Source organism: Orbicella franksi, chromosome 4 (assembly GCF_964199315.1).
Source record: "Orbicella franksi chromosome 4, jaOrbFran1.1, whole genome shotgun sequence".
NCBI lineage: Eukaryota > Metazoa > Cnidaria > Anthozoa > Scleractinia > Merulinidae > Orbicella > Orbicella franksi.
In genome coordinates this window covers 5,524,039-5,542,749 of record NC_138148.1, presented here as the reverse complement: position 1 = coordinate 5,542,749, position 18,711 = coordinate 5,524,039, and the positions used below count along the sequence as shown (strand labels likewise).

The window sequence follows — 18,711 nt, the reverse complement described above, 5'->3', positions numbered from 1 at the left end:
TTTTATCCCTACCCCTTCGAATTGAACTTCTTTATAAGAAAAACTTTCCTCTATATGGTCAAACAGGTGGGCCAATCGTCATCACAGTCAGCCAATTTGTACAGTGCCTGGCCCTTTATGAAGCCCCTGCTACACTGTAAATTAAAATACTTGTTTCATCACTTCTGCTCACAATCTTATTTTATTATTACCTTGATCAATCTTCTGGAATGCTCACATTCACTATAACTTCCTGATCTTACAATGGATCTTCCCTAATGAAAGAAAATGAAGGTTTCAACATCTTGAAGAAGCATACACTGCACATGCTACATAACTGTAAAAAATAGTTCAATATGCAGGATATACAATCATGTATGTGAATAATACAATAAGAAAAAAAAATGTGTTTAAGATAGTCAAGTTGGTAACTATCAAGTTGAATACATCATTCTATGATGAAATAAAAATCAGGGATGAAAATGTTAATGTGACTGTGTTCACCACTATGCAAGGGAGTTGAAGAAATGCACACAAAAAATTGAAAGGTGTACTCACCCAAAAGGGCAGACACTTGCTTGGGCAAGTGGGTTAGCACTATAACTTTTTCATTACCCTCTTTGGGAATGTGCTTTGTAGACCAGTGGATTTACAAAGTGGTTGTTCACTTAGGATAAACATCACATCATGTATTACTTAAGTTATAATCCATCAAATATTTTCATTCATGCACAATTGGTCTAAATGCGTCACGTGACCGAATATTCCCCAGTTACAAAACTGGGGAATATCTGAGAATATTCCCCAATTTTCGAAACTGAGTGTGTTGTGAAAAATATTTGAAGGATAATAAACAAAATAGCCTCCATTTGACTTTGAAAATATGTTCGGATATTTGTCCTTGGACATTATCTGTTTCTCAGAGCTCACAGTTTTCCTCGAGCTTCGCTCTCAGAAAACTGTTTACTTCTTGGAACAGATAATGACAAATATCCGAACATATTTTCATGCCAAATGGAGGCTATTGTTTGTTTATTACATCATTTTATGTCTTACCTCCCTGTCCACAATATTAGCATAAGCTAGAGCCTGGGTTTGGGTGCACCTGGGAATTGCTTGCTGTAATGTTCGTATCACCTGTCAAGGTACAATGTTCATTTTGTACAAATGTGCAACCACATTTACATCTACAGTATGTATCTCCATGTTCAATCAAAAGTTTAAAATTATATGCAATACAGTGGTACATGTACATGTAGTTACCTCTAATATGTTTTAGAGCTCTTATATCACACTGCACCACCTGGGAGGTGTATTGCCAACAATAGAGGGAGGGCTCATTTCTTTAATACTCAAGTCATAAATCAGACAAAATAGATAGAATGGGGAGACTTTTAAAGTTTATTTCTGGATTAGACTCTCCTCCATAAAAAAAAACTGTATTTAATGCAACATGATGGGGGAAGAAAATTCCATTTGAAGACATAAGAACAGCAATTAAATATTACTTTTTCGTGTCCAAAAAATTATACATGCATTTACGTAGTCTGTTTTGCTGTGGCCGTGATCCTAATTTCAGTCGTACTCTACATTACCGAGGTGCTATACATGTATTTTCTCACCCACTGTGGACATCAGGTGGGACCACGCAGCAAAGATAAGGTCTTGCCGTGCTCTGATAAGTAGATACTTTCAGGCAATACGAAATTGTCTTTGCTTAAAATGTTTGGAACACAGAGGGGGCCTTAGGAGAAAAAACATGAAAGACTGCATTTGTTCATAGTTTATCGTAGGAAAAGATTTTCAGGGCATACATACCTCCTCATAAGTATGAACTTCATCATTGAACAATACTGTGGCAAAGGTGTCTTCATTACAACTTCAAAGAACAAAACATTATTTTAATTATCTTGTGTCAAATAACTACTGGTACAAATCAGGAACAATTATTTCCCCCACCGAAGAATGAAGGGTGAAGGACAAATACACTGATCAGACCCTTTTGGGTTGTGTTCTTGGGCAAGACATTGTCTTAAGACTATGGTATCTTTATAAACGTACGAGTACTTACAGGCACCAGCAAATTATTAGCTACCTGTATATGTACTGCAAGGACAGCTCCATACAGTGCTGACAAAATGTAGGTACATGTCACTTGCAAATATTTTAATATGTGGCATCCACTGTATGAGGGTAAGCAATAACACAGATTAACTACTCATAACCCCTTATGCTGCAGAAACAAGAGTTAAGAGATCACATGCACATGCTTCTGGCACCACAAACTACCAGGGCCAAACTTTACCTCACAGGATCTAGTTATTATACAATAATGTGATAGTAGAGCAACATAAACAAATCTTTATCAATGTTGACTCCTATTCTCTAGACTATGTCTTAAGTGCAGCCTTCACCTTCATCTTGTACACGCACAGTTTAATGAAAACTTACGTTACATCAAGGTAATCTGGGAGTTCATCCGTTTTGTCCCAGCAGATGAGATCAATGCAGTAATTTAAAACAACACTGTAAATGTCAACTCCTCGTTCCAGTACATCCTGAGGCAGCTTAGCCATTGGATTCTAGAGTGAAAAGAGAACACACAGTCAAATTCGTCATATTAAAAGTGCATGTCTACATGTACTATTACAATATCAGCTCACAATTTCATCAGAGAGGCATATTTTCATTGATCAACAATCTTGAGATTACTACTGACTGATAGCAACATACAGCAAGGGGCTTTAGCTATCAATGAAAGTTACGGAATCCTGTCAGCCTGAGCAGCCTTACTTTCAACCCCTCATCTATTAAACCCACAATATCTACTGTAAAACTTATTTTTTCAGGTGCCTTTTTTATCTAGTCTTTGGCCATAATACACAAACCCTGGGACATGCTCAAAGAACCTTTACCCCTTTACCATCATGGCAGATAGTATGTGTGGCCAGCCACATTATGAGCAGTAACAGGGTTAGGTTAATGATGAATATTACATGTAGGCCCATGAAACATCTGCATAACTTTTCAAAAATGTATTTTTTCAATTACATTGCAAAACAGTTGACACGTTCTTGTTGTTGATACGCTATGGCATGGAGCAATTAAGGGGGTCAGCTTTATCTGAGGATTAAGTTCCTCCCTGCTGGCACCCTATTTGCATGCATGTAGATATTTACATATTTGATGCAAATAAAGTTGTTATAAATAAATTGAATACAAGGGCAGATCAGCTGATGTATTACGTTTACACAATAGAATGCTGAATGTTCAGTTTGTACTAGCTTTGATACACACACTTAGCTTGCTGCGTATTATTTGCTAAATTGTCAAAGTACTTTTAGTACCTCATCCATGTCAGTATCGCCTGTGTGTTGATGTGTGTCACAGGCCACGCCATCCTTCCAGGCCTCAGCATCACCACAATCACAAAATCCTCCACCTCCAGAGGTGTTCATCTGTAATTTACAGTCAGAGAATAACAAATAGCAATGAATTCAGTATGTCTGCCCAATAAAAAATGAATGGGTTTCACAATGCCACTGGGATAGAAGTAGGAGGTTTAAACATTTTATTACATTCTTTGTTTTGTTTTGTTTGTTTTACAGTATAATTACAGATTGTCAATACTTCATGAAGACCCAGCTGCGATTTATCATACAAAAGAGCCTTCTCCCAAGGGAGCCCAGCTCCTGGTTGGTATATAACAAGTATTTATATTCATCTCAAATTGAAAAAAAAGCAACCATCAATCAAAAGTGCATGTACTGTATCACAGACTAGGCTTGTACATCTTAAGGTTACAGTATACCTTCAGATCGGCAATTTTCTTCAAATTTGGATTTTTGGTTCAAACTAATGGTCTAAGAGTAATCTCTAATTTCTGAAAACAAAATTGAAAAAAACCTAATATTGGCGGAGAAATGGATGTTTTACGTTATGGCCGGAAGTAAAAGTTCCCTCTTGATTGACAGCCCTATAACTTGTATGCAATCAACCAAGACTACTTTCGCGGGAATATTACCGATATGGATACCACGAATTGGCTGGCTACTCAGTTAATCAGCATTGTTAATCCAAGCATTTTTCGTATTAGATGTAATTCTATTAAGTTATAAGTAAACATGGACCACGGAAAACTCCGTTTACCAGTTCAAAAGAGCGAAGAATGAATAAAAATACATCAATGAGTGAAGAAGCGAAAGTTGGCCTCGCGGATGAAGCTACGGACGTATCAAGCGGGCAAAAAGATCGAGTCAAGAGAAGAGAAAGGTTGTGTAAAATTTGGGAACTCGACCGCGATAACAGCAATGTTTACAGTGACTCTTTTGTTGAGTTTGATACCGATGAATCATCCAACTCATTGAGATGCATTGTAATATTATCCATGCACATTTGCTCTGCCGCACTTTCTATTGTTTGCTCTTGTCGCCCAGCTACTCTAGCGTTTGTATCCTTTTTCGTCTTCCCCATTTTGCCAAACCAGCTTCAAGAAAAACCCAGCTGCAGAAAAATGATCTCTCCACCTTGAGTGCATTGCGAAACGCAAGGTTTTTTTGCAGATTCACGCGTAAATTTCACCGCAAGTTAATGGTAGTAAATTTTCCAAGCGCTGATTGGCTCAGTGATCTGAGAACCCAGTTGAAGGCGTTTGTGGGCGGAGTTTGTTTGCGAAGCAAGATATTTTTCTTAGCGCTGTTTTCTCAGATAAATTTTTTCACTTGAAGCAGACACTTTAAAGAGTTACAACTCAAACGGAATTTGTTTGTTTGCCCTCAAATTTGGACAGTAGCTAGATTAACATATAAAAAACAAAAACGTGTCTGCGAATTGTTTATTTCGAAATATTTTTTCTCCGAGAGCGATTTTTGTACGATCACTTCACATTTTTTTTAATGCTATTTCGAAAATGTTCTGTAACTTTTTACTACAATTGAATATGGAAAAACGCAGACGCGCTTTTTTAGCGCTTTTTGTCCTGAAACCGAGGAAAAAAATAAATTGGCGAAAAACAAAATTCGCTTTGACTTGTAGCTTCCAAAAGGTGATTAGGACGCTTGCATTTAGTGAGCGTGAAAAAATTGGCAATTCATTTTATTTCAAAATTTTTGGTATGGTTTGATAGCCAGCTCTATAAGCTTTAATTTGATATAGGGGCTTAGGTATCTACAGCTTAAACTGGACGCGCTACATCGCTTGGACGCGAGACACCCCTGAAGGTATACGGTAACCTTAATAACCACCTAAGAAGATTTTATTCTTTAAGAATCAGCTGCCTGTGTTACTACAGGTGAACATGAAACCTACCTTGTAATGGTGATTTTTATGGATGCTTTTTTGAAAACAATCAATACACAGTACACAAGTGCTATCATATCCACAGTCCCTAAAACAGAAAAAACTAATTGTTTAGTATAACAACAACAAATGTAAAAAACTTTCATTGATTTCTTCCCAAATTAAGAACACAAATAATAGGGGTGCTGGCTACCCGAAATAGTGCCAGGCAGCTAGTTAAAAGAAAAGATATTTGACATGTTTAGGTCAGGGACACAAACAAATAAACAAACAAACATAGACACACACAAATAATGGAAATAAACAAAGTTAAGCTACAATATAATTATTAGCAGTAGACTAAAGTTCTTACATTACAAAACAGTGTTATCTACAAATCGAAAAACATTAAAATAACAGTTAACCGAGGGCTATAGAAAAGCATCAAAAAGGTGAAAAAAATGTTTAAGGATAGCTACATGTATGAAAGAGAAGGATTGATTGAGAAGGATTGACAAACTTGAAAAACTTTGGTTAAAATTTTCGAGATGTACCAAGCATATATCTAATGGCTGTCAAATAAAAATCAAGCGTGTGTGGTTAGTGGGGTTTTTTACTATTGTGTAAAAGAAAGACATTTTTTATTAGAGTTTGTTAAATAAACAAACTTGGTAAAATTGTTGAATGTTTGAAATTTCTCAGTAAACCACCTCTCTAACCTTATACAACTGCCAGACCTCAGTTAATTTGGATATAACACAAAAAAAAACAAATACAATAACAGTAAGGTTTTATTATGACTTGTTTTGAGAAATAAAATGACAGTCATTCTCTTGCGCATGATACAATCAAGAAAAATGTATATTATATACATGTTAACTATACTGTGTGCAAGTCTACAAGATGCCCAGGCACCACACAGGAAACTTTCAAAATCATTACTTTACATCATGAATTCACTAAACTACTAACAGAGTGGTTAATCCATGCTGGCACTGTATGATTTCCAGAATTAACTGTCAGTAGCTTGTAGCCACTGAGACATTGACTGCAATATATATCATAAATGTTTATTTGATCAAGCACGCAACCTTGAATAAGCACCCATCTCAAATAACAACTAACAACTGGAAAAACTTACCTTTTTCATATAAGCTTAAAGGGGCTAGGTCACGCAATTTTAGGCAATTTCAGCACTGACCAAATGGTCATAGAATTAACTAATATATCACAAAAACAGCTCAAAACTATAGAAGATCTCAAACAAAACACAGGAAAGCCAAGAAGGCACATGGATGGACAAAACCGGACAGGATTAAAATGGGTTGTATTTGGGTAAATTTGAAAAATGTCGGCCCAACTTTTTTCAAATTTATATCAGTTTATATCAAAATGCCATTTGCACAGCTGGAAAATCATTCTCAGTTGTTATGTGGCCGTGGTTTTGCATATGAAAGACTCTTGCTCCGCCAATTTGCCGTTCAGAGCTCATAATTAACAAAATTAAACAAAATCACCTAAAGTAACGTGACCTAGCCCCTTTAAAGTGCCCATAATGTCAAAACTTTTTTTTCGCTCATCTAATTCTACATTTCACCTAATGAGCTTCTGCGAAAAAATTTTCTGATTTGGATAAAACGCAATTTTTTTTACGAATCTTTACAAAGTTCAAAATTCTATTTTCTTGCGGTCAACCCCTGCCACTGATCACAAGAATAACGTGCTCAAAATGGCCACGAGACTGATGCCTGTGACATAGGTTCAGGAACCTATGATGAAGCCTGATGTTGTTTTCTGGATCAGTAACATTGTTAGAAAGAGCGGCAATGCACCTTTCCAGCATTTTCAACTAAATATAGACAACTCTGAAGCAAAATTTCCACTTGTTTTCAAGTCAGATCAGTCATGACCCAAATCACATGTTCCTGAACCCACATCACAACTCACTTCAAACTAAGGAAGACTGATGCGAATGATGGACCAAAATGACGGCAAATTTGAACGTCTTTGAAAACTTATAAAAAAAATTGCATTTTATCCAAATCGAAAAATTTTTTCACATAAGTTCATTAGGTGAAATGTAGAATTAGATGAGCACTTATGAGCACTTCAAGTGCTGGGCACCCAGGATTTCACGATTAGGAACCACAGGGCTCCTCATGATACTCCTTGGATCACAGCCTTGCAATGGAATACAAATGGAGCAAGTGGCCAAGTATTCTACAGTTCCTTTCACTATCTAATCTGCAAACAAGTAACAAACAAACATGTCCCAAGACCTCCCTCACATTGAGGTCAAGCTTTATCATGACTGTGCTGTCTGAAATCTTACTCTTCAGCAGCAAATCAATTTAAGACATCTGAACCTTTAAAAAGGCTTACGTTCCCCAGATCTAAGAAACTGCATACGATTACGACTTAGTTCAACACTCAAAGCAAAACATGAGTATGTACATGTACAGTACAAGTTTACTGCATTGTACCTCTACAACGATTTACTATCAGCATAAAATAGCGACATCTCTATTTCTTGTAGCTCCGAAAAAATACAAACGTACAGTTTACACAGACCTGCATGAATAGGTTGGTTCGCCGACCTTAAACACTCTCCCACAAAGTTGAGAAGGAGCATTCTTGCTCTGCAGTTTTTGAAATCCGATCGTGGGATCCTCGCCACAAACGAAGTACTCCAATGGACCAAATATCATTCTCTGACATTTCTTTTCGTTGATCAGAACTTTCAGATTCGGTTCAGAATGCAGTTCAAAGCATTTATATACGTATTCTGAAAGATGTTTCATGAATATACTTTGGAAGTCTCTTATCTGCCGTACTCGGCTTATCCATTTCTTTCCAAGATCACCGAAGTCTAATTCTGGATTGTCCCTCATGTCGACTTCGCTCATTATCTACTAAGCCATATGGAAGGAAAAAATTATCCGACTGAATCCAGGGAAGAGAGCATTTCAACAAGGAAATCACGTTCAATACAAAGAAAAAATAATAATGGCGGACGATGGACACTGACAAATTCGGGCCCAGAGTTTCTCGGGCAGTTGTGCCGGGGGAACTCTGGGCTTGAGATAACGCAAACGCAGGCATGCATCTCGTGCAAATTATTGGAATTCCTGTCGAAAATACTTTTCCAAGTATCTTTCCAAGGAAATATATGGCGCGTAGATTTTTCTATCACCCACTAGGATCATGTTAATTTCTGGCACAATGTCTAAGACCCTTTTTCCAGGATATTTTAAAGGGACACTGTCACCATTTTTAGCATGATTTTGGAAATCTCAAAAGCATATATCGATCATTGACTGAACGATAACGATTATATTTTGAAGAACAGTAGTCGACAAAAGATTAAAACCCATCAGGAATTGAGGATGGTTAACGATGGCGAGGATGGAAACGGATTGCGATATGGATTTTTGAAAAATCGTCAGAATGTCAGTTTTTCAAAGGTTCAAGTTTAGCTCAAAAATCGTTGATATTTTGCAAAAATGTTGCTGCAGTGTGGACTTTCTTCAAGAAATCGCTTTTAATCATTTAGTTCGAGCTAATTAAGTTCATATTGCATAAATTTAGAGACCATTTCGTCAATTTATAATTGTTTTAAGCAAATTTATCGTGACAGTGTCCCTTTAAGAATCGAATCCATTTATGCAATAAACAAAGCAACATAATGGATTCGTTTCTGAATTGATGAGCAAAGACATTTGTCATGACTCTATTGAAACGATTGCCTTTCACTGCAACAATAAATTGCCTCCATAAGATGGCCACAGAAGATTCCAAACACTGAAGTCAGGAACATGTGTGACCATGATAATATTATGATTGAATTGACAAGAAAATGGACGTTACAATTACTGTAACGACCAGAAAAATAATGAAGCAATGGTAGATGAAGCGTGAAGGTATGATGGTAGATGACTCGTGAAGCGATGGCAGAAGGGCATATGAAATACAACCTTATGAAACTGAGCTACTAAGGGTGCTCTCATTGCAACCTCGTTCCCAGGGTCTCTCATCTTACCGTCCCCTGGAGCGCTTGCTCCAGGGGGCAGTAAGATGAGAGACACTGGGAACGAGGTTGCTCTCATTGGTCGATAGCTGTGTTTAGATGAGAGTATGTAAACACGGCTGTGACGTTTTAGATTCGCGCGTATTTTTTAGAATAATTTTATAAAAGCAATAGAGCACTTTTTCCATGTTTACATAGCCTCTTGGGGATTGGGAGAATTCTCGAAAGTTAACCCTCGACTGCGTCTCGGATTTGCATAACTGTTTCGAATTCTCTCAACCCTCCTCGGGTTCAAATGAGGCTATGTAATGACGGAAAAGGTGCTCTATTGCTTAAATAATAGCCTGGTAAATAGTATTCGATACAGTGACCTTAGGTGAAAACTTAAATCTTCCGACATTTTTTATGTCTTAAATTTCACGGTGATATCTCCGTCCATTTAGAGTTTTAGATTTGACGTGTTTGAATAAACTTGATTTTAGATTTTTAGAGTTGTATTGTATATAATTACTCTAGTTATAGTTAATAGATACATAGTTTTTAGTACAAGTAGTTCTTGCACATCGTGTAAGGAAAGAAATGCTTATTTCAGTTGCTCGCCACATAGAAGAGGGCGGCAAAGGGTTTTTGCGTGACACGTGATCGCCTCAAAATTAGCAGCGGGATGACAGGAAATCATAACGTGATGTGTGATTTGCTATTTTACAAGCACGTGATGCGTGATTTACCAACTAGATTTCCGTGATAAGTGAACGTTTTTTGAACTAGAAGGATAGCATTCATTCAAGGTAAATAATAAATAGAGTCTCAAAAAAGATCATCAAATTGTGGCTGACGTGACACCATTTTCTGGTCTTTTTCGTCCTTTTCTTGACCTCTGATGTCTTCGACCTTCGTGGATGGTACTATAGGTCCAAACAATTGTGATACAAATTATAGGAATAAGTCAAATGAAAATAGTTAAACTTTGTACAAGGACTATGAACTTCAGTGTTATTTTTGTTCATTTTCTCGACCGATCATTTTTGGCAGTGCAGCAGACCAAGAGAATATCCGAATCCGGCTATCGTATATAAAAGATCTGAACGGACTTTCGTCCAAAAGGGCTGAAACGATAAGACACGTTAGAGTTTGGGGTCATTTTGTACCGCTCGAGAAGACAGTTGGGTAAGCAACGAGAGACTACACAAGGAAAACGTTTGTGTGCCACTTAATGAAGGTCGTCATAAAGACCTAACTGAATTCAAAAGCCACGTTATATCCTTTACAGACATAAAAACGTTGCCGTACAGAAAAGGATTTGCAGGTGTAAAGCTTTGACACAAATGTTTCCTGTGTATTAGAGAATGGCAAAGGTGGCGTAGACGCCTTCTGACTTCGTATACAAGATCTCTGCCAACCTAGCCTGTGAACAGGCTCCCAATTGTGTTATAGGGGAAGCAAAAAACACTCGGGCAGAGATAGCCGAGAGTGGTCTGGAGAGGGAAAATCCCACCACGCCAGGCTCGCTTCGCTCGACCCATTTTATTTTTTCGCGCTTGTCGAGAGCCTGTTCACAGACAGTGAAAACTCAACCTCGTCCCCAGGGCCTTCTCCTCGACGATTTTTAAACGAGCCTCTATTTTGAAAATTGTCGAGGAGAAGGCCCTGGGGACGAGGTTGAGTGAAAACTTATCCAGCAGCCTCATGGATACAGACCGAATCTCCCGGTCTCCCGTGCGGGTCACCACTTTTATTTTCGGGGGAAAATTATTGTAATAAGTCGAGAAAAACGACGGATGTGACAAGACCATTATCGATGTTGAAGTACCATTGATTGCTGGCGTCAAGCAAAACTGTGGCGATTGAATGTGACAATCGAAAGCCTGATTGGTATTTGTATAGCAATTTGTTATCCGAAAGGTATAAACAGAGCTGGTTGTAAATAAGCCTTTCCATAATTTTAGAAATAGAAGATAGAATGGAAATTGGACGATGATTATTAGGATTTGTTTTACTGTTGCCCTTGTGGAGTGGAAAAACCTTCGCAATTTTCCGACTACTAGGAATGTAACCACTAGCGATAGAATTGTTAAAGTGCCACTATGATCAAATTCTCCATACCCATTTTTTACATTTTCGCACACAATAGGTCTTTCCTAGATTTTTTGCCAAATTTCAATTTATTACGAACATTAGAACTCATGTCGTTTGGACCTTTATTTCCGAGAATTTACGGCCGCCATTAATATTCCTTGTTCCAAGTCTTGGTTGAGAATTTGAGAAAATAACGTCATTTTCTCAAAAATACCACACGGGTTGAAATTATAATAACAATTAGCACAGCAATTCGCATAAAGAATAACAGAAACTTTGGCTCATATATTCGTGCAATTTTTTACATTAATTGTTATAATAATTTCAACCCGTGCGGTATTTCCAAGACTTGGAACAAGGAAAATTAATGGCGGCCGTAAATTCTCGGAAATTAAGGTCCAAAAACCACGAGTTCTAATGCTCGTAGAAAATTGAAATTTAGCAAGATATCTAGGAAAGACCTAATGTGTGCGAAAATGTAAAGAAATGGATATCGAGAATTTCATCATAGTGGCACTTTAAAAAGTAAACAAAGGGGCTCGGAAATAATATCCGCTGTCACCTTGAGTAATTTGTTTAAAATGCGATCGAGACCGGCAGATTTATTAGTGACCAAGTTTTTGAGGAGATTCAACACATCACTCGGATTGATACAGGTTAATTGAAAAACGTATGAAGCTGGGGTTATGAAAAAGATTAAAAGCCTCGATAGTGCTTGACACCGCAACAATCACCGGTCGTTTTATATTTTTTGTTTTAGGAGATCTCGGCCAGGGAAATCACGTGGTTCTCCTGATCCTATCGTGTTCGAAAAGATCCGTTTTAAAATGTTTTCCGTCCACACGAAAATTCAAAGCCGGCGTTTTCAAATTCCTCTGATTTGAAGAGGGCCTTTTCGAAAAGCTCCGTTTTCGTGACGGATTACTCTGGACCGTAGGCCTAACCGTAAAAATAAGCTGTATTCGTATTTAAATTCCTCCGGCGTAATGTGGAAGAAGTCTGAAGCAAACCACGACGTCAATGGGCACTACCAAACAAAAGGTTTAATGACCAACACAAAGGTTGTACAAGTGTGTTCAGTAAACTTTTGAACCTTTCATAGCCGTCCTCCACAAAATCACGACACAAAATGACCGCGAACGCGAACGATGAGTTGAACCGCTAATTTTTCGTACTTCCACCTAGAATTGAACGCGGTCATTACATAATTAGCCTGAGCAAGGTTATCGAGCCATCGGCATCCTGGTCAAAATCAATTTTACAAAGCGTTGTCCTCGGCGTCGCCTTCGTCATTGTTAAGATCCCTATATTTGCATCTCCGATGCTGAAAGGTCGATACATTTGTTTAACGTGGGGTCTGTCATCCTAAGTGGCTGCTTTGTGCATTGCTCATGTTTTATCCCAAGACCAAACAAACGCAGATGAGAGTATCGTGCAAAAAGCGTAAAAAATCACATAAATTTCAGCTCTTTGCCATGGTCCTTTTTAATTCAGCGATAAAGTTGTCGAACGTTTCGGTAGGAAGTATTTCCCTCCTGCTGAAACAATCTCATTTACGTTACTTCGCCGATGCAATACCTCTTCATCTTGTCCATTACCACGGCAATCGTCTGCAGCTTCTTCTTCAGTATATAAGGCTTTAAGCACTTAAGAGCAGCTTCGCCTAAATATCAACTAGACTTGGAAATAGCGAAAAAATCGAATTTCTTCAAACTCGCCCAGAATGAAGCCCTACGGGCACTAGTTACAAAAATATCGTTTTAAGTTCGATAAATCAAAACTTATTTTTTCCGCAATTTTTTCGTTTCGATGCCCCAAATCGGCCCAAATCCATGGAAAATGAGCGGCATATTCAGAGGCTCGTAAACTCAAAAGCAAAAATCTTCATTACAAACTGATTGCACGTCGTATTTGTACTTCCTTTCTTGTCTATTTAGAGCTAAATAGATCGTGATTTCATTTGCACTTAAATATTTGACGAATTTTTTAAGTTAACGACCCAAGACAGCTTTACAAGAGGTCTACATTTAGCCTATTTTCAAATGCTAAAAAGGCGTTCTGGTACACGGCTTTTCCCAAAACGACTAGTTTGGTCTGAAAGAGCATTGTTTCTTCTTCAAATTAGTGAAATAAAATTTTTGGGTAAATAAAATCGCGAGCGCTGAGATAGCGAACTAAATGCAGCACTTCATCCTGAAAACGTGACCTTTGACCCGAGGGTAACGAAACCGATTACTGCAAGAAAACCCGGAAGAAAAGCAAACGCTTCGTTATTTTGAAACAACTTCTAGTGATATCTCTCCGAAACCATGATTGCAAGAAACTATTTCCAGATATGAAATCTTGCAGGGTCAAAGACGGAGCTAAAGGGCGCATTTTGACACAATAACTTTGTTTGCTGAGAATTGAATTGCAGTCAATTCCAGTGAAATTTGCAAACTTGAAGTATGTTAGCCGATACTTACCTGAATATTTATATTAATAGAAGAGTCGTCTTCTTGGATTAACCTTCAAAAGAAGCTGGATCCAGATTTGGAAACCTCTAAAAGAAGAAATGTTTAATGTTCCGTGACCTGCCCGCTGCTATAAATTAGCTTAAATTCCATGCACATGCCGACCGCATGTTTGTCGTAAAACTCACTTAACTCCACTGACAGTTTCCATGGGTAACCCCAAAATAAACAATCCCCAAAAATGTAAAGTGAAATTGGCTGTCTTCATGAACAGTTAAAAGCTCGAGTCAAGTTCCATTACCCTTTAAAAGTGCTTGATTCTACTCTGTTCACTCAGTAGTTACTGTCACGTTCGAATACCGCGTAGTATCGGTCATGCCAAAACACTGCAGACCGTTCAGACTGAGTAAGTTTCCCATACAAAGTCTTGTACGCGTTTGTCTATTGAATCAAAAGTCAAATACTGCGCTTGTGCAGTCTGTGGGTAAATGACAAACTTTCAGATATATTTAACACTATTTTGTAACTAGACCCAAAAAAAGGAGTCACAATGAAAAGCCCAAACAAGTGTCTGCAGTCTGCACGGTCTGCACCGTTTTGGCGTGACCGATTCGCGGCATTCGAACGTGAGAGTAGTGAACAAAGTCGACGCAAACAAATAAAATCAAGCACTTTTTAAAGGTAATGGAACTTCACTCTAGCTTCTAACTGTTCATCAAGACAGCCAATTTCACTTTACATTTTTGGGGATTGTTTATTTTGGGGTTGCCCATGGAAACTGTCAGTGGAGTTCAGTTGATTTTACGACAAACATGCGGTTGGCATGTGCATGGAATCTATAGCATCGGGTAGGTCACGGAATATTACACATTTCTTCTTTTAGAGGTTTCCCAATCGGGGTCCAGCTTCTTTTAAAGGTTAATCCTAGAAGACGACTCTTCTATAAATATAAATATTCAGGTAAGTATCGGCTAACATACTTCAAGTTTGCAAATTTCACTGGAATTCGTTAACGGTCATTGACTTCAATTCTCAGCAAACAAAGTTATTGTGTCAAAATGCGCCCTTTAGCCCCGTCTTTGACCCTGCAAGATTTCATATCTGGAAATAGTTTCTTGCAATCATGGTTTCGGAGAGATATCACTAGAAGTTGTTTCAAAATAACGAAGCGTTTGCTTTTCTTCCGGGTTTTCTTGCAGTAATCGGTTTCGTTACCCTCGGGTCAAAGGTCACGTTTTCAGGATGAAGTGCTGCATTTAGCTCGCTATCTCAGCGCTCGCGATTTTATTTACCCAAAAATTTTATTTCACTAATTTGAAGAAGAAACAATGCTCTTTCAGACCAAACTAGTCGTTTTGGGAAAAGCCGTGTACCAGAACGCCTTTTTAGCATTTGAAAATAGGCTAAATGTAGACCTCTTGTAAAGCTGTCTTGGGTCGTTAACTTAAAAAATTCGTCAAATATTTAAGTGCAAATGAAATCACGATCTATTTAGCTCTAAATAGACAAGAAAGGAAGTACAAATACGACGTGCAATCAGTTTGTAATGAAGATTTTTGCTTTTGAGTTTACGAGCCTCTGAATATGCCGCTCATTTTCCATGGATTTGGGCCGATTTGGGGCATCGAAACGAAAAAATTGCGGAAAAAAATAAGTTTTGATTTATCGAACTTAAAACGATATTTTTGTAACTAGTGCCCGTAGGGCTTCATTCTGGGCGAGTTTGAAGAAATTCGATTTTTTCGCTATTTCCAAGTCTAGTTGATATTTAGGCGAAGCTGCTCATAAAGGCGATCCGCATCAATAACGTCCTTGAACATGGTGAGTTGATACTCGGGGCTTTCCCGCTGCAAAACCACGTAATTATTACAGTATTTCTCTTCCCGTAGCTTCCAGTTCTCGGGGATCTCGCTACTTAATCGACCTCAAATCCAAATGTTGCGGAGGCAAGGTGTAAAAACATTGAAAGTGGTGATGCGTTAGGCCCAGTTCAGACGCCGAACTTTTCATGAGCCGAACTTAATTCGAATTTGGACCGACCCAAATTGTCAAAAGTACGCCTGTTGATTCAGACGTCGAACATAATTCACCGAACTTAATTTAGTTTGAACCAAAACACATCGAAAGGTCAGAGGTTTTCAGGCAAGGTGTATGCATTAGGTTCGGCTCATGAAAAGTTCGACGTCTGAATCGAAGCCGTTCCAAAGCCGAAATTCCCGGCTGAGCTAGGCGGGAAGAACGCCTGAGCCGTTCCAAATTCAAATAGTCGTTCTTAACTGATTCAGACGCCGAACTTTTCATGTACTTAATCCAACGTATTAGGTTCGGCTCATGAAAAGTTCGGCGTCTGAACTGGGCCTTAGGCGGCAAAGCACCGGAAGTTGTTTTCGCTCGTAGGCATTCGTAGACGGCACACGTTGTCGATGAATTTGAACTACCCTTTCGCTGCAACATGTACTATTAGATAGCACAGAGAACCTTAAACCTCATCAATCAAGGCTCGGATCTGGCTACTGTAACTCAAGATACACAGGGTGAACGCGTATTTAAATATATAACTGTATGTATAGCATAAATTACAAAGCCGTTACGGAACATAAGCCTGCATATAAAGAATGTTAGGCAAATTAGCATATTATAACCTCAAATTGAGGTATGTCCGCCATTTTGAATAATCAAATCCCGCCGGTGTCAGAAACTCGTTTGTCCAGTTTGGCTATGACGTCAGTGCTTTCTCATTGGCTCACAGCCAAGCCTTTTGTTCTTTTGCTTTATAAGTGCGACTCCACCGGGATGGTTGGGCGGCTAGTTCAACAACAGCTCCTGCATATATAATCGAGTATTCTTCCTCAACCATACCCCTAAATATCCCCCCAATATCCCCTCACAGCCTGCAATCCATTAATCCCCTACATATACTTGCACAGTTCACCTCTCATTAATCCCCCACGTATGCCTACACATCCTGCATCTCATTAATCCCTTACATATACCTACACAGCCTACATCTCCTTAATCCCCCACATAAACCTACAAAGCATACATCTCATTATTCCCCCACATGTACCTACACAGCATACAGCTCATTAATCCCCCTCATATACCTACACAGCATACAGCTCATTATTCCCCTACATGTACCTACACACCATATATCTCATTAATCCCCTACATATATACCTACACAGCATATATACCTACACAGCATACAGCTCATTAATCCCCTACACACCATACATCTCATTATAATCCCCCTACATAAACCTACACACCATACATCTCATTAATCCCCTACATATACCTACACAGCATACAGCTCATTAATCCCCCACATATACCTACACATCTTACATCTCATTAATCCCCTACATATACCTACACAGCATACAGCTCATTAATTCCCCATGACGACGCTTTTAAAGTCGAGAAAGTAAAATTGGCGATACTTCTTTTTACGTGACGCGTGATCGGTGAAAAAAATTCTTCGTGATGCGTGATTTAATACAAAAATTCAGCGCGATGAGTGATTGGTACCCCACCTTTGCTACCATCATAGAAGATAAATTCTTACCTCCTCCACAGGCTTTTTCTTCTTTTTCTTTGCGAAAAGGGCGATTGAGAGACTGGGAGTTAGCAATAGGGCGCGAGCGGGAGCTGGTAGCGAGTGAGGAGGCGAGCGCAGGGAGCTCCTCCCCATGATTCCCTGCGCCCCTCCTCACTAGTTAAGATGATTTCCGTAGAACATTCGAGCAATAATGGCAAAAAATTAAGTTACCAAAAAAACCTCATGGCATGGTAATATTTTGAATACAGTTAAAAAGAACTTATCGAGACTTAAGCCCTCAAGCTGACCCCGTGAGTGAAAATTAGACTTGAAGTTATCGATGATTTCAATAAAACAGACGTTTCGCGTTTGTTAAAACACAATAACACACGCTTTAAGCATTCTTACAAGGTTTGATATTGACTTTATCGAGAATAATGCTTGAGAATTTTATCGCGGGGTCACCTAGGGCAATGAACAAAAGTAAGTTGTTTTAAATAGTATTCCCAAAGTTACCGTACTGTGGGTAGATTTTTAGTAAATAATTTTTGTACCCATTGCTCGAACTTTGAGCGGAATCCATCTTAATCATTATATTTTTTACTATCACGCGGGCGACTGGGGACGAGGCGGGATAACGAACTCTGTTGTAAAAACATCTACAGCAGTTTTCTGGTCACGTGAAGTACTGACCTCATTCCGAAACGCGCCTATCGCAATATTAGCCCGACTACTTTTGAAACGCGAGAATTCCTGCAGATATGAAGCCCCTGTGGAAATGGACCCAGCCGAAAATGAGCTCCACCGAAAAGAGCCTTTTGACAAGGAAAAACCTAGGGTAGATTATAATTATGGAAATTTAATGGTATGTATCAAAAATGTTTATGGTTAACTTTAGTGATACGTTTGCCTTAGGAGGCTAACTAACCATTGCTACGGGAAACGATTTTTCTTTATTTATTTTTTTTTCCTTTTGCAGTGTTTGGCATGTTTATTTAAACGTCGTAAGAAAAGTCTTGAAACAACACCTTGGAGTAATGAGAAATCTATTGATAAATACCTACGGCTTAATCAACATTATGTTAGCCTGGCACATAGCAAATGAAAAGCTTCTTTCAAGAAACTTGAAAAAACATGCTGGACTACGAAGGAGCAAGGGAACAAATACATAATGATTTGACGTGAACTTTGCGTGCTTCAGATAAGGAATCGAAATTCCCTTAATCCCAATTTCTCTCTATAGGTACATTAAATTACACAAGCGTTTGTTAACTTGAAAATTTTTTTCCAAGGAAAGTCTTGAAACAGCGCGATAAACTAAGGAGGAGACCGATATACATGCTGAACACAAGATT

General features: G+C 38.5%; 1 protein-coding gene across 1 annotated transcript in view; it reads right to left on the bottom strand.

Moving 5' to 3' along the window:
- Window positions 1–8,525, bottom strand: part of LOC145484200 (E3 ubiquitin-protein ligase UBR2-like) — a 36,684-nt gene extending 28,159 nt beyond the window's left edge. The window contains exons 1-7 of the mRNA XM_081462830.1: window positions 7,828–8,525; window positions 5,287–5,365; window positions 3,327–3,437; window positions 2,431–2,561; window positions 1,798–1,858; window positions 1,036–1,116; window positions 192–254 (exon numbers count right to left, since the gene is read on the bottom strand). Of these exons, the coding sequence (XP_081318956.1) occupies window positions 192–254; window positions 1,036–1,116; window positions 1,798–1,858; window positions 2,431–2,561; window positions 3,327–3,437; window positions 5,287–5,365; window positions 7,828–8,162 (861 nt within the window). The 5' untranslated portion in view covers window positions 8,163–8,525. The remainder of the gene's footprint in view (window positions 1–191; window positions 255–1,035; window positions 1,117–1,797; window positions 1,859–2,430; window positions 2,562–3,326; window positions 3,438–5,286; window positions 5,366–7,827) is intronic.
- Between the last annotated feature and the right edge of the window lie 10,186 nt (window positions 8,526–18,711).